The sequence below is a fragment of the Amphiura filiformis genome, chromosome 4, assembly GCF_039555335.1.
Source record: "Amphiura filiformis chromosome 4, Afil_fr2py, whole genome shotgun sequence".
Lineage (NCBI taxonomy): Eukaryota > Metazoa > Echinodermata > Ophiuroidea > Amphilepidida > Amphiuridae > Amphiura > Amphiura filiformis.
The window spans coordinates 19615734-19630179 of NC_092631.1; the positions used below are offsets into that span (position 1 = coordinate 19615734).

At 39.1% G+C, this 14446-nt stretch overlaps 1 protein-coding gene across 3 annotated transcripts in view; it reads right to left on the reverse strand.

Annotated features, from left to right (window-relative positions):
* Positions 1–3648: 3648 nt before the first annotated feature.
* Positions 3649–14446, reverse strand: part of LOC140150654 (uncharacterized) — a 28421-nt gene continuing 17623 nt past the window's right edge. Inside the window, exons 6-10 of one of the 3 annotated variants that reach the window (XR_011858831.1) lie at positions 13667–13840; positions 10517–10875; positions 9893–10206; positions 8676–8921; positions 3649–5637 (exon numbers count right to left, since the gene is read on the reverse strand). Coding sequence is in view for 1 of the 3 variants with exons in the window: in XM_072172722.1 (XP_072028823.1) it covers positions 8737–8924; positions 9893–10206; positions 10517–10875; positions 13667–13840 (1035 nt within the window). In the remaining 2 variants the exon portion in view is untranslated. Of the gene's footprint in view, positions 8925–9892; positions 10207–10516; positions 10876–13666; positions 13841–14446 lie in introns of all 3 variants that reach the window. The other 2 variants (XR_011858830.1, XM_072172722.1) reach the window with 2 other exon arrangements.

The following is a 14446-nucleotide window of genomic DNA, read 5'->3' on the forward strand; positions in this document are numbered from 1 at the left end:
CGATTGATTCAATAGGTTTACACCTGTGATGAATCAAACATAAGATCCATTGTTAGTCTGTGAAATGGGTCCAGGCCTACATTTCAGTGATTTCAAAAGTTTTGACACCCTGAAATTGTTGTGACAATGTGGAATCCTTGAAAATGATTACACAATTTCAATCATCTGACAAGTAATTTCATACATTAAAACATCATTCTTAAAGTACAAGATCATGTTATTTCAATTACAAACACAATTGACTTTCCACACACACATATCTCATCATGCACTATTCCAGATGGTCACTTCGGCAGGCAGGATTCTTGCCTTCAATACCTTCAACTGATAAGCGGCGACCACATTTTCAAAACTATACATCAGGATGAGAATGCGTACAACATTGTGACCCCTCTACTATAGAAGAGTAAACGATGGGATGCGGGGAAAAGTGCCTCTTGTAACATTAAGTTGTGGAGTTGATTTCCCAAAGACTTGCAACATGAAAGTATTATGGTCTAATTCCAAATTGGCTCAGGAGTCAAGACTTCAAGGGGGCACAAGTCTTTATCTCTAACCCTAACTCACTCTAGGGAGTTTGGTCTGAGATGTCCTGTGTTGCCCGGCCCCACCCACTGAAGGGGAGACACCTAGCCTGGACAGTTTTTAGGATTCAGGCCAGTTAGGGTTAATAAGCTGCATTCATTACATTTAAAACAACACTAACTCAAGTGCAAAGATATCATGGGTACCAAATCATATTCAATTTTCAGTAGAAAGGTTCTTAGTATCTGATCCCGAAAATTTCACTTACCTGTGTACGTTTCAGCAACAGTATTGCCTTTATCAACACTTGATGGGTAGTGACTGCTATTGGCAACTGACGCAAGTAGTTCCAGTGCTGATCTTAAAGTTGCCAGTTGATTTTTATTCAAGGAATTTGCTTGATCCCTGTTTCAGAAACTCATCAAAACATGTATATTTTTTTGGCACTGTCCTTCGTCACATTCATTTTTATGAGTTTCTGAAACAGGGATCACAAAAATCCCTTGAAGAAAAATCAACTGGCAACTCGTAAGATCAGCGCTTGAACTACTAGTGTCGGTTGCCAATAGCAGTCACTACTCATCAAGTGTTGATAAAGACAACAGGTGTTGCTGAAACATACACCGGTGCAATTTCTGGATCAGATACAAAGAACCGTGTCAACTGAGTTTATTATACCAATCCTGATGAATCTGTTCAACCATATTAAATTTTTTGGCTATATATAACTAGTTGCAAATCTCTGCAAAAGTTAACCTGGTTAAGGGAACAAACTAAAAAATTGATAATGTCCTATACATGTTACTAGTTTCATTTCACAGCCCACCCCTCCCTTCCAATCTGTAATATCACTGATGTTTTTATTTAGCGCATGGCAGAAACATAAGCAACATTTTTAACCCCCTCCCTCCCCAACAAAACTAGCTCCAGTTTATAGAACATCATCGATCACTTGGTCTGTTCCCTAAATTCCATTTATATTAATGATGCATTTCTGATGGAATTAAACTGGAGATGGCAGACTCTACATGTATGTAGTCCATGCTCAATTCAATGAAGAATTTACTTTATTGCATTCTAAATATAAGGGACCAAAATATGGTAGCTCAAATCGTACACAAATTGATATCTTGGACATTAAAAGAGTTTCATCCCTTTTCAAGCTTTCAACAACAGATCACAAACAAGAGCCAAGCTCAAATTTTAAAGGGGGCTGAATGCATAGCGAATCAATCAGGGTGGATTTGACCAAGAATGACACCACTTCACAAGTTCTTTAACCCATCATCCTATGCAAAAGTTTGGCACTTATGATAGGTTCAGAACTTACAAGATGCCATCAGTCTTTGTGAAATCAATCCATTGAGGTACGCTTTCTGCTCCACACTGTGAGCCACTTGCCAACATGGCAGTATCTGCATTCTCCAATCCAATTCTATGACATTTGGCTATTCCACTTCAATCCACACACCCCCTGTGGAAGATTTCACAGCCATCTCAATTCCATTTGCCCTTATGTTCTACGCAGCTGGAAATTTGTGCAAGTTTCATGTTAGATTCCTCTTGAAAATTGTTAAAATTGATCAAATCTAGTTGAATCTTGCACAATTTGGCCTAAAATTTAACAATTTTGTTTCAATTCCAAATTCTTCCAAACCTTTTCTACTTTTATGGATGAATATCATTGGCTCTGAAAATTTGGTTGGAATTCCAAAATCTTCTTCACTGAGGCTGGTGTTTTTAAATGGAATAGCCCATTGTCTTAATTTATACCGACCACATACCTGTAGTACTAAGCTGATAATCCAAGCAAGAACTTTAAGCAATGCTCATCTATGCACCTCTAGTTGTACGTTTTGCAGTCTTGGTTCTATATACCTCCCAACGATCATCCTATGTACACCTTACAACTGCTTTTAACGCTCGACGATTAGTATTTTGACAAAAGTATCTTACAACTGTTTTTACACTGCTGCATAATACATTTACAACAAGACTTAATTACAACACTTTTTTAGGCTACTACCATCATAGACCATGCCCACTGGGCATTCAGCATACTGAATCTATTATTAAAGGGATTCATCCGGTTTAAAGTGAAGACATTTCTTGAGAAAAAATACCAAAAAAAAGTCTCTTTAGGCACCAGCAACAAATTTGTTTGATCTTTACATCGACCGCTGATGCTGCTTCGATGCTTGTAATATTGGTCGATATCAATACAGTCAAAGACTCGTATGTTATCACAATTAATAAGGATCAAATAAGCATCGATGGTCGATTGAAAGATCAAAATAACTTGTTTCTATTGCCTTACAGTTGTTGATTTCGCTTTCTGAAGATCCAAACAAATTGTTGTAATGTGACTCCTGTCGTACAGGGATGCAAGTAGCTGTTGAAACAAAAACCTGAAACGGTGCAAGCGAAGCGAGCAAGCTCAACGGCGCTTGATTGGAGCACTATCTGACCAAGAAAAAGATCGGGGAATTTTTGCCCCGGATTTCGGATCCAGAAAACGGAAATCCAGAATAAAACGGAAAACTTACATCCCTGTGTTGATTCTTGTCACACAGGAAGTAGGCTCTCTAGTCTACATTCATATTGGGGTCCTCTTTTATGGATCTAAATAGATTCTCTGATAACACTCTTATCACATTCCTTGTCATGTTTATAACCCTCTCCTGAATAACCGTACTATATCCTAAACAGATGTGATCCATACAACTGGTCAAGAATGTCAACAACTTCTAAAAATAGAAACTAAATCAACTGCAAGAGACTTTTTTTAGGTTCAAGAAATTCTCACCAAATTCTAAATTCTATAAATTTGCAGCAAGTTTCTTACATAAATATCTTGTCAAAAATCAACTCTGTATCAATTCAAGATTCATGGCCAGCATCGCTAGTTGATTACAAAATGGTCCGTTCAGCTCACTACAACAAATGTACTTAGGCTGTTCCAGTTGAAATCCATATGCCCCCTGTGTAATGGAAGACATGACCAGGGACAGGCGATTTGCGCGGAAAAAAATAGCAAATTGCGCGGAACTTTTTTTTTCAGTGCAAATCATGTATCCCTAAATTATGCTGGAATTGCGCGGAAAGAAAGTTCAGCAAATCGCCTGTCCCTGGACATGACCTTAATCTTCCACACAGGGAGTTACCTGAATGGGTGACTCCATTGAAATTCACACTCCCTGTGTGGGAGATTAATGTCATGTCTTCCATAGGGGTGTATGGATTTCAATTGGAATAGCCCATTGATTGCTGAATGACAGGTTGGCAGCTCAACCATTTTTATAATTGATCTGTTTCCTCTTTTTTGTGGTGCACTGGCACCTACTCAGAGAGAAATGGCCAATGAGAGCTAAGATAATATTTCGTAATTTAGTTTAGACTACGACAATTGTATGCATTTATCAATTATAACAACCCTAAATGCAAATTGTCACCAAATGCTAGCAAATTCAACTGGTTTTACAGTAAATATCCACTACTTCAGCAGACACAACATTATAAACATGTTATAATCATGTTTTGGTTTTAGTCAAAACATTTTGATAACCTTTAAATATCGGGTTATATAAAGTTCATGAAAACATTTCTAAAACATTCTATATGTAAAAACACTACAAAATCTTTAAAATGTCAAAGTGGTTTTTTTTGGCAAACATTTTTACAAAATATTTTATCAACACTTACATAACAATATGTTAGAATGTTTGTTTTGCAGCTAGTTTTCACAAATTTCTTGAATGACATTAAAATGTTTTATACCCTTTATATAACTCGACATTTAAACATCTGTAGTACATTTTGCATTTGCTGGGATAGAAATATGGTGCTGGTTAGTCATGCAACACTATCTCTTCAAAATTGTTTATATTGATTTTTTTATTTAAAAAATAGGTCCTTATTACATGTAGATGGCAAAAGGCCATACTACACCAATTTAGATATTTCTACACCCACACTTTACCAAATTATGTGGCTGCAAAAATATTCCCGTCTCAAGAATTATTCCTCTCTCTAGTTAATACTCTTCCTAATAATTCAAATTGTTTGTTTCTGTGAGAAAACATGCTCAGAAACGCCAGTGTCAACCTTAATATATGTTACTGTATCTCTTATGGTAAAATCTTATAACATTCCAAAGATTGCAATTTGGAAAATTCACAGAAATAACCCAACAAGAGTATATTTACAACAATATGGAGTTTTATTTGCCAAAATTATCAAAACAATTTGGATGGAGCTAGTTCAATGAATTCCCCAAAAGCAGGACCTAATTTTTGCAAGATCTGCAAACACCGATAGTGCTCAAAGGAAGCTGAAATCCAATATATCTCAAAAATAGAATTATTGTTGCAATTCACTACATTAATTCTCAAAATAGAATTAAAAGTTGCAATTCATGGAATTAATTTTAATTTTATTTCATATAAATTTGGGTACTTACAATGACTGCAAATCTTCTTTTTTTTTTTGCCCATTTCTAATGAAATTTTACAGCGTACCTTAAAAGTTGCGATTCCGTGTCTTCAAAGACAAATCCAACACGAGTGCCATCAATTTGTTTCACCTAAAATTGAAAGGCTGTTAATATTTTACCCACCTCTTACAAGTCTTACAAGTGTAGATAATGACGCGGATGAACAGTTCCTCACACAAGTGTTGCCTGTAACTGCACATACCTGATATTTAAGAGCCCAAGTCCTTTTGTGTGCCGCGTTGCTGGGTCCACTTTAAACACTACTAGGTCGCGTCGCTACGAAGACATCAGATCCACGAATATATATACAAAGTATTGCGAATTTATTGAGCATCCTAAAATAAACATCTAATCACCGAATTGAATTACCTAAGCCTAACCTCATTTTATGATATGCAAGAATCAGCGGAGCATCACAGAGTGTCCAGAGAGCGTCTTTTCGGTCCGCATCTTTTATCCATTAGCTTTGGTTTCCAACAGCACATCCGTCCATCCCGTTTGGTTTGCAGATCCAATAAGTCCCAGCAGCGAATCCACGTATCCAGACAAAGGTAGCGTAGTTAGCGTATATACAAGAGCGAATGATCTAGTGGTAAGCTTGGTATGTCCTTCCAACAATACTGTAGGGACATAGGAAAAGGCAAAAGAAACAGAATGCATTAAGATCACGGCAGGGAGGAGGTAGAGTTCATGCAAATTCAGTCAATTTACTTATTTTCTGTGACAATTTCACCACAATTCTTTTTCACAGCAATTAACTAATATATTATAAAATTGAATCCATTTGTCTGAAGACACAGATTTTACTCATGTGCTATTCCAGCTGAAATCTCCCATACAGGGAGTGCGAATTTCAAATAGGGTTACCTGAATGGGTGACTCCATTTAAAATTTATACTCCCTGTGTCATGTCTTCCAGGTATGTGGATTTCAACTGTTTTGATTTTGATAGGGAGGGGTCTTGAAATGGATACCCCCTTCGCAGCAACTACGGCGATCATTTCCTTTCAAATCATTCTCTTCAAAACTTTCCACATTCGTTTTGTCTTTTGAAAACCTTTTTGCTCATCCCTCAAGATGAACATTATCTCACAGATCCTAAACGAATCAACCCTAAAAATTCAACTGGATGCTTCATTTCAAACTATCTGTCCTCCCCAGCAAACACAAAATGTTTTACAGAAAACATTTAAATGCCATGTTATATAAAGGGTATAAAAAGTTTTAATAATATTGAAACACATTTTGAAAACTTGAACACTGCAAAACGTTCTAAAATAATGTTATTTAAGTGTTGACAAAATATTTTTGCACAAATGTTTGCCAAAAATATTTTACAATAACATTTTGATACCAGTTTTCATATAAAAACGTTTTAAAAAGGTTTTCAGGACCTCTACATAACCTGATATTTAAATGATTTTGTTTCTGTTTTGACCAAAACCAAAACACGGGAGTTATAACATTTTAAAAACATCTTTATGTTTGCTGGGTCACAGGAGATTATCAAATCAGGATTTCCAGCCCGTCCATATTGAGCAATCACTATTCAAGCTTTTACCCATACCTGAGTTTTATTGTGGAACCAGTGTCCCACATGGTGTACCTTTCCTATACCTGGAGGGAATACGCTAAACTTTACTGCACCAATGTTTGATTCACACACGCACGTTAGCATGAGTTGTAAGTTGTCCTTTTCATTACTGTAATAAAAACGTCATTAATGGTGTCTCTAAACTACTAGATTGCTATGTGACATCATAACATATTGACAATATAGGTGGACACTAGCCATCTATACTTTTTTGAAACCATTCTATAAATATTTGCAGTTTTAGATATTTCAGAACAAGGTTTCAATGCATACACAGTCGGATTGTAAAGGCTGTAAAGCGTACATCATTTCGGCAGGTGTGAATCTGAAGTAGTCAGAGTCAGTGTGGTCTTGCTAACTTATCCCCCCCCCCCTAATAAAATTTCACCCCCTAAAACCGACCCCATAATAAGCAAAATTGAAAATTACCTTATTATTTTGACCTTTACTTAGGGCAAAAATAGTATAAAATTGAAAATTGGCCTGGTAAACACAAAATTTCACCTTAATTTTGAGCTAACATAATATACAAACAAAATTTTTTCAAATATCACAGTAGCACTGGACCAAAATGATGCCCACAGAAATTTTTTGGTCTATTACACCACAGTGGTCAGTCATACACGACAATTATCAACCTTTTCAATCCGACACCACACCCATTGAAACATTGTTGCTTGTTACTGATTTCTGTTGTGTAAGGTCTTTACTTTCTTGAAGATACTCATTAGGTCTTTACTTATTTCACAATTTTTCCATAAAGTTACACCGACTATATATTGTATCGTCATACTAAATGTGATAAAAAGAAACTGGAGCATAATCTTTTCTTGAAAATTGTCACATTTTCCCAGAATTTTTGTTTTTAGATTGGTGAAACCAAAACAATTATTATACTTATAATTTACAGCTTATTACAATTTTTTATTGTCATAAATGAATATTTTGCCTGGTACCAAATTTGCAGGCTGTGTACCTAACACACAGACCATCTCAACTTTACAAAGTGTTTCAAAAAGACAACACTGCAGAAACTACCATATTACAGTGTATCTCAAAAAATCAGTTTAAACAATGTAAATGAAGGGGTCAACAGTATTTAATGCACAGGTTAAGACTTGATTGTGTGGTACCTTTCTCGAGTACCTGTTATTATGGGCATCAAATTCCTGTGCCATGATGATGGCCTTTGAACTCCATGACCTTTGAACTCTCTGCTTCCTTTTCCACCCTCGTTGATGACCTTCCGTGGACGATCGCCGGCTGATTTATGTGGACGGTTAACTCTGAGGCTTATGTCGATGGGGCTCTCCGCCAACAACTCAAACTTCCTCGTATCATGATGTACATTTATTTCAAAACATTTTGTTTACAATAATTAAAAAACTGGCAAAGGTGAGTAGTGAGAATACTTACACAATTTGCGAAATAGTTGGAAAAAAATGAAGTCCTTGTTTTTAACTTCAACTATGACAGGTAAGTAAGCATGCGGGGTAGAGTACATTTATAAGGGTATTTGTATTGAAAGCCATAAAAATAATAACTTAAACAAATGGGGAAAAACCTAATCAATAAATTGTGACTGAATTTGATTGCAAGATGGAAACAAACACACGTGAACAGAATGTATTGTTTGTACCCATAACCACCATGATCGAAAACTGTTTCCAATAAATTTGTGGCATCTTTTTCGGACTTCATTAAAAAATTTAATATCTTGCTGATGAATTATTAATAATGCAATAAATCTCTGAAATTGGCCACACACACACACAAACAAGCAAACACACACAAGACATTAAGATGGACAAAGGTACCTATGCGAATGAATGACTATGAGCTCCCGTCATTGCTGTTGCTATGGCAATCTAACCCATATCCATGACAACCAGCCTCCATTAGTGCCCGTCTCATGTGACTCGACCGCCTTCTCCAAACCAAACAACCTACTTACGTCTCCTCTCCACTGTGAATAAAAAGGCATGGGGGTAAAAACAACAGAAAAACGAGGATGCATCGCAAAAATCCTCACGATCATCTTATAAGTAGTAAAGAAACACTCACCCATTAAAAACTCAATTTTCTGAGTGAGTGTCACCTTCAGATTTGGGTTCAGCAGGTGGTGTTATGCTGCCCTCTCCCAGCATGTCGCCTCTGCTGGTGGCATCTGGCCAGCGGGACCGTTTTCAACTTGTTTCTGATCATCTTCGTTCTCTGCAACCGGTGCTGCTTCGGCCTTGTCTTCCGTCTTGTCTTCAGCTGCTCTGTCGTCACCATTTTCTGAGCTCGGTTCTCCAGTCTGCATGGGTTCTTCTGAAAATCACATTAAATTTAGTTAGAGGCCGTTTTCTTGATCCAACTAAAATAATGCTAGCCAGCCAAACCATTATCTTAACCTTTACACCCAACTCTAGCAGAGCTATCTATGTAGCCGATCTACAAGGGGGCACGGTGGCGCAGCAGTCTATGACTCGTAATCCCCAGGTAACTCCAGAACATCAAAGTGTTGTGCACTTCAGTGGCGTACCGTGGCCGCTCCTACCCCGGGGGCTGAAGAAAATTAAATTTTGCCGGCCCTTCATCAACAGCCCAAAAAGGTTGACCCAATTTTTTTGACGGTGGTTTGAAAAAGTGAAGAGCAAAAAAAAAAAAAATATATATATAAGCACTAGCGCCTCTAAAAGCAACACATTTTCAAAAATTTTGATGCTTTTTCAAATTTTTCCGCCCTTCTTTCTTTTTACTAATTCTTTTTGCCGCCTCTTTTCCGCCCTTCTTCTTCTGCCGCCCTTCGCTTTTACCCGGGGCTGGCGCCCCAAAGCCCCCCAAAATACGTGCATGCACTTAGGCAAGGCAGTTTCAGCCCTATTGCCTCTCACTACCCAGATGTCAGCTTTATACAATGCCGGGAAGGTAACTCGGAGGAGGTGTACTTATCCCCCCTCCCCCGGCTGCAACATTTCAAAAAGGTTTAGGGTTAGGTTTTAGATTATGCACTCAGCCTTTTTTACAGGTTTTAAGCAAACACTCACTGCATAATTCATATATATTCTAATGCATATAACAGTGAAAAGTGAATATAATTAGCAGTGGCATGGTGTGAGTCATCCGGGGGGCCCAACCATGATTTGGGGGCACCAGGCCTGATTGGGGCACAAGCCATTTTTCAACAATTTTCCTATGGGATTTTCTAAATATTGAAATCGCAGAGGGGGGAGGGGGGGTGATGCTACACCACTGAGAATTAGCCATTCATACTACATAAGCTCTGAAATACCTACCTCCTTCCTTTGTTTCAGCATTTTCCTCATCTTTCCTTTCTTCCCCCTCTCTATGTTTCTCTTCATCCCTGTCTTTATCCCTGCTACTCTTTCTATCCCGATCACGGCTCCTATCCCTATCACGATCACGGCTCCTGTCCCGATCACGGCTCCTGTCCCGATCACGGCTCCTGTCCCTATCACGATCACGACTTCGTGATCTATTACTTCTGGAGCGAGAGCTGCGATGCCGATCTCCGCTACGGGAACGTCTTCTACGGTCACGGCTTCGGGAGCGGGATCTTCGTCTACGGTCGCGACTTCTACTTCTGCGCCTACAAATAAAGAAATTAATAGCATTATTTTTCTTTTAATTCCTTGATCTTAACATTATTTAAAAAAAGTGATGAACTCACATTTTTTATTTTGTTGTAAAGATTACCTCCCATATGTGCAAATTTAGTTTTTACACACACACCCACCCTCAACACTACTGTGGTTGCAATAGGATTTGAAATGTTCATATGAGACCAAATTTCAGCATCTGGAGGTATGTACATACCAAAGTAAGTACGTAAGCATGGACAGTGCAAACACAGTTATGCCTCGCGGTGGAGGCATAAAAATGACACCTAGGCTACTAACCTGTCCCTACTTCTACTCCTGCGTCGTCTACTGCTCCTATCCCTGCTGCGAGATCGCCTTCTGTCACGTGATCTACTGCGACGACGGCGATCACGTGATCGTGACCTTGAGCGAGAGCGCCTTCTGTCCTTATCCCGCTCCTTATCTTTTTCTTTTTCCTTTTGCCTCTCCTCTTCTCTCTTCTTACTTTCCTCCTCCCGCTTTTTGCGTCTCTCCTCACGCTCTTTCTCTCGTTCTACTTCCCGTTCCTCTCGCCGTTTTCTGCGCTCTTCCCTTTCTTCCTCCAGCTTCTTCTCTCGTTCTTCTCGCTCTTTGGCACGTAGTTTCTCCCTTTCCTCGAATGGTGCATTTTTCTTTTTCTGTAATAGACAAGAAGATAAAATGCAGCATTTAGTTGGGAGTCACACACACACAACCATGATGGGATTGGCTATTCCAGTTAATATCCATACCCTCTATGGAAGACATGACCTTAATTGCCCACACAGTGAGTGTGAATTTCAAATGGGGTTACCTGAATGGGTGATGCCATTTAAAATCTACATCCACTGTGTGGGAGAATACAATTGTCTTTCACAGGGGATGTATCGATTTCAAGTGGAACAGTTCACTATATCACGTTGGGATTATTTTTCTTCTTTTATGCACACAACTATATATTTAAATATAAAATTTGTTATAAATAAATCATTTTAAAGGAGTTGAGTTTTAAGGTCGGTGGTTCAACATGTTTTATACCTTACATGCATGGAAGCCATTACATCTTTGGGTGGTGCACCACTCTACTCAGCAAATGCAGACACTTTTTGATTCATACTTATGTGTATCTCAAACCTTAAGTTTTAGTCAGACAACGAAATGTGCGCTTTTCCTCTATGCTAAAACCTCATTGTCGGAAAGAGAGTGGGGGCATGAATCTGACAGCTAACCCTAACTCCCTGAAGGGTATTTGGTCCAAAGTGCCCTATGCTTTGCTCCCCTCTGGCCACTAAAGGGGAGTCACCCAGCCTGCCAGGTTTTGTAGGATTCAAGGCACTTGGGGGTTAATCATGCTTTTCTGGGATGCAAAAATTGATTCTTACAACTCTTTGATAAGATTTGAATCCATTTGCTGACAGTTCTTAGTTGAGTTTTAAGGTGTTTTACATGCATGGAAGCCATTACATCTTTGGGTGGTGCACCACTCTACTCGGCAAATGCAGACACTTTTTGATTCATACTTAAAACAAATGTGTATCTCAAACCTTAAGTTTTAGTCAGACAATAAAATGTGCGTTTTTCCTCGATGCTAAAACCTCATTGTCGGAAAGAGAGTGGGGGAATGAATCTGACAGCTAACCCTAACTCCCTGAAGGGGATTTGGTCCAAAGTGCCCTATGCTTGGCTCCCCCCTGGCCACTAAAGGGGAGTCACCCAGCCTGCCAGGTTTTGTAGGATTCAAGGCACTTGGGGGTTAATCAAGCTTTTCTGGGATGCAAAAATTGATTCTTACAACTCTTTGATAAGATTTTAGCAAGAATCCATTTGCTGACAATTCTTAGTCAGTGGGAGTGGTCTATTAGTAGACATATAATCTGATTGGACAATCGAATGATTTTGGGTGTCGTCTATCAGGCTGTTTTAGTCAGACAACGAAATGTGCGTTTTTCCTCGATGCTAAAACCTCATTGTCGGAAAGAGAGTGGGGGCATGAATCTGACAGCTAACCCTAACTCCCTGAAGGGGATTTGGTCCAAAGTGCCCTATGCTTTGCTCCCCCCTGGCCACTAAAGGGGAGTCACCCAGCCTGCCAGGTTTTGTAGGATTCAAGGCATTTGGGGTTAATCAAGCTTTTCTGTGATGCACAAATTGATTCTTACAACTCTTTGATAAGATTTTGGCAAGAATCCATTTGCTGACAGTTCTTAGTCAGTGGGAGTGGTCTATTAGTAGACATATAATCTGATTGGACAATCGAATGATTTTGGGTGTCGTCTATCAGGCTGTTTTAGTCAGACAACAAAATGTGCGTTTTTCCTCGATGCTAAAACCTCATTGTCGGAAAGAGAGTGGGGGCATGAATCTGACAGCTCACCTTTAACCCTAACGCCCTGAAGGGGATTTGGTCCAAAGTGCCCTATGCTTTGCTCCCCCCTGGCCACTAAAGGGGAGTCACCCAGCCTGCCAGGTTTTGTAGGATTCAAGGCACTTGGGGGTTAATTAGAGTGCGCCGGTATCCACTACGATAAAAATATTGGACCTGCCTGTCGCTCTATCATAGGTAGAGGATAGGCAAAATAAAAATTCCTATCGTTTATTCTCATTCTTAGTCAGTTAAATATTATTTTAATAACTGTAAACAAATTTTTTAAGCAAAAACTAAATTACCGTCATAAAAACTCCCCTCATTATAAAATGAACGAAACTTGTTTACAAATTCACGTATTCTGTGGCACGTATTGCTAAGCGCGTTCGCAGTATTCCGCACTAGTCTCACGCATCCAGCGCGATACATACGCGCACCTCTACTCGCGTGTTACGCATTATCAAGACGCATGATGGCGTGGGGTCGTCTACGGCCTGATAGACGGCACCGAAATCATGCGATTGTCCAATCAGAAATGTGTCTACGAACTAGACCACTCCCACTGACTAAGAATCATGCTTTTCTGGGATGCAAAAATTGATTCTTACAACTCTTTGATAAGATTTTGGCAAGAATCCATTTGGTGACAATTCTTAGTCAGTGGGAGTGGTCTATTAGTAGACATATAATCTGATTGGACAATCGAATGATTTTGGGTGTCGCTATCAGGCTGTAGATGACCCCACGTCATTAGTGTTGATAGGATTTTTATTTTGACTATCCTCTACCTATGATAAACGACAGGCAGGTCCAATATTTTTATCGTAGTGTATGACGGCATCCACTACTCAAAATATTGGACCTGTGTCGTCTATCACATGGTAGAGGATAGTAAAAATAAAAAATTCCTATTGTTTATTCTCTAATTTGATCACTTGTAATATTTTTTGCAATACTTCTGCTGCCACCAAATCTGTTGGAATAGCATCAGTTACCATTAGTGTTAGGATTAGGGTTCAGATTATATGGTTAGGGGTGGAGGAGACCACTTAAGTTGCTCCTATTATTCACCAGGCACCACTTACCTTAATCTCTTCAATAGTGGCCTTAATCTTAGCATAGCCCATATGCTGCTTGCCCATGAGATGATCATCCACACGAGACTGGGCATCCCCGACTATTAGAAATGCACCGCAGACTTCACACACTTCCATTTGTTTCTCCTGGGACAGAATGGCATCCATGGCCTGTTCTGTAGCCTGAAATGAAGGTTACAATTAATGGTTAGGCAACTGTTCAATAACGTATGCCACCAATGAGCTGCGCTTTTCTTCCGCGTACGACGCACTGTTCTTAAAGAGTTGGAGCGTGCCTGACAGGAGTGGCATATCATATTGTACAAGGGCTTCATCAACCGATATTCTCAACATTTTCGCCTGTCTTTTGGTGATGCAGAATTCATAAGGTTACAATCTATGGCCAAGTTGTTCAATAATGTATGCCAATAATGAGCTACGCTTTTCTTCCGGGCACGACGCACTGTTCTTAAAGAATCGGATCGTGTCTGACAGGAGTGGCGTCCCATATTGTACAAGGGCTTCATCAACCGAGCGTGTGTGTTCTCATCATTTTTGCCTGCCTTTAGTGATGTAATTTCGGACATTATTCATTGCTCAGTGCTGTCCATACATACAGACTGGCTTTGAAATTGTCGCTTTGGATTTTTTGGCAATTACCAAAAATAGCCATTGTGTTTTGGGCAAATTTTAGCATGTCAGCAATGAAAAGTGAACCTTTTGCAGGGATGTGAGGGGGGACTGAGGCTACTGACCAAAAAGAAGAAAATTACTATAACTCTCACATCC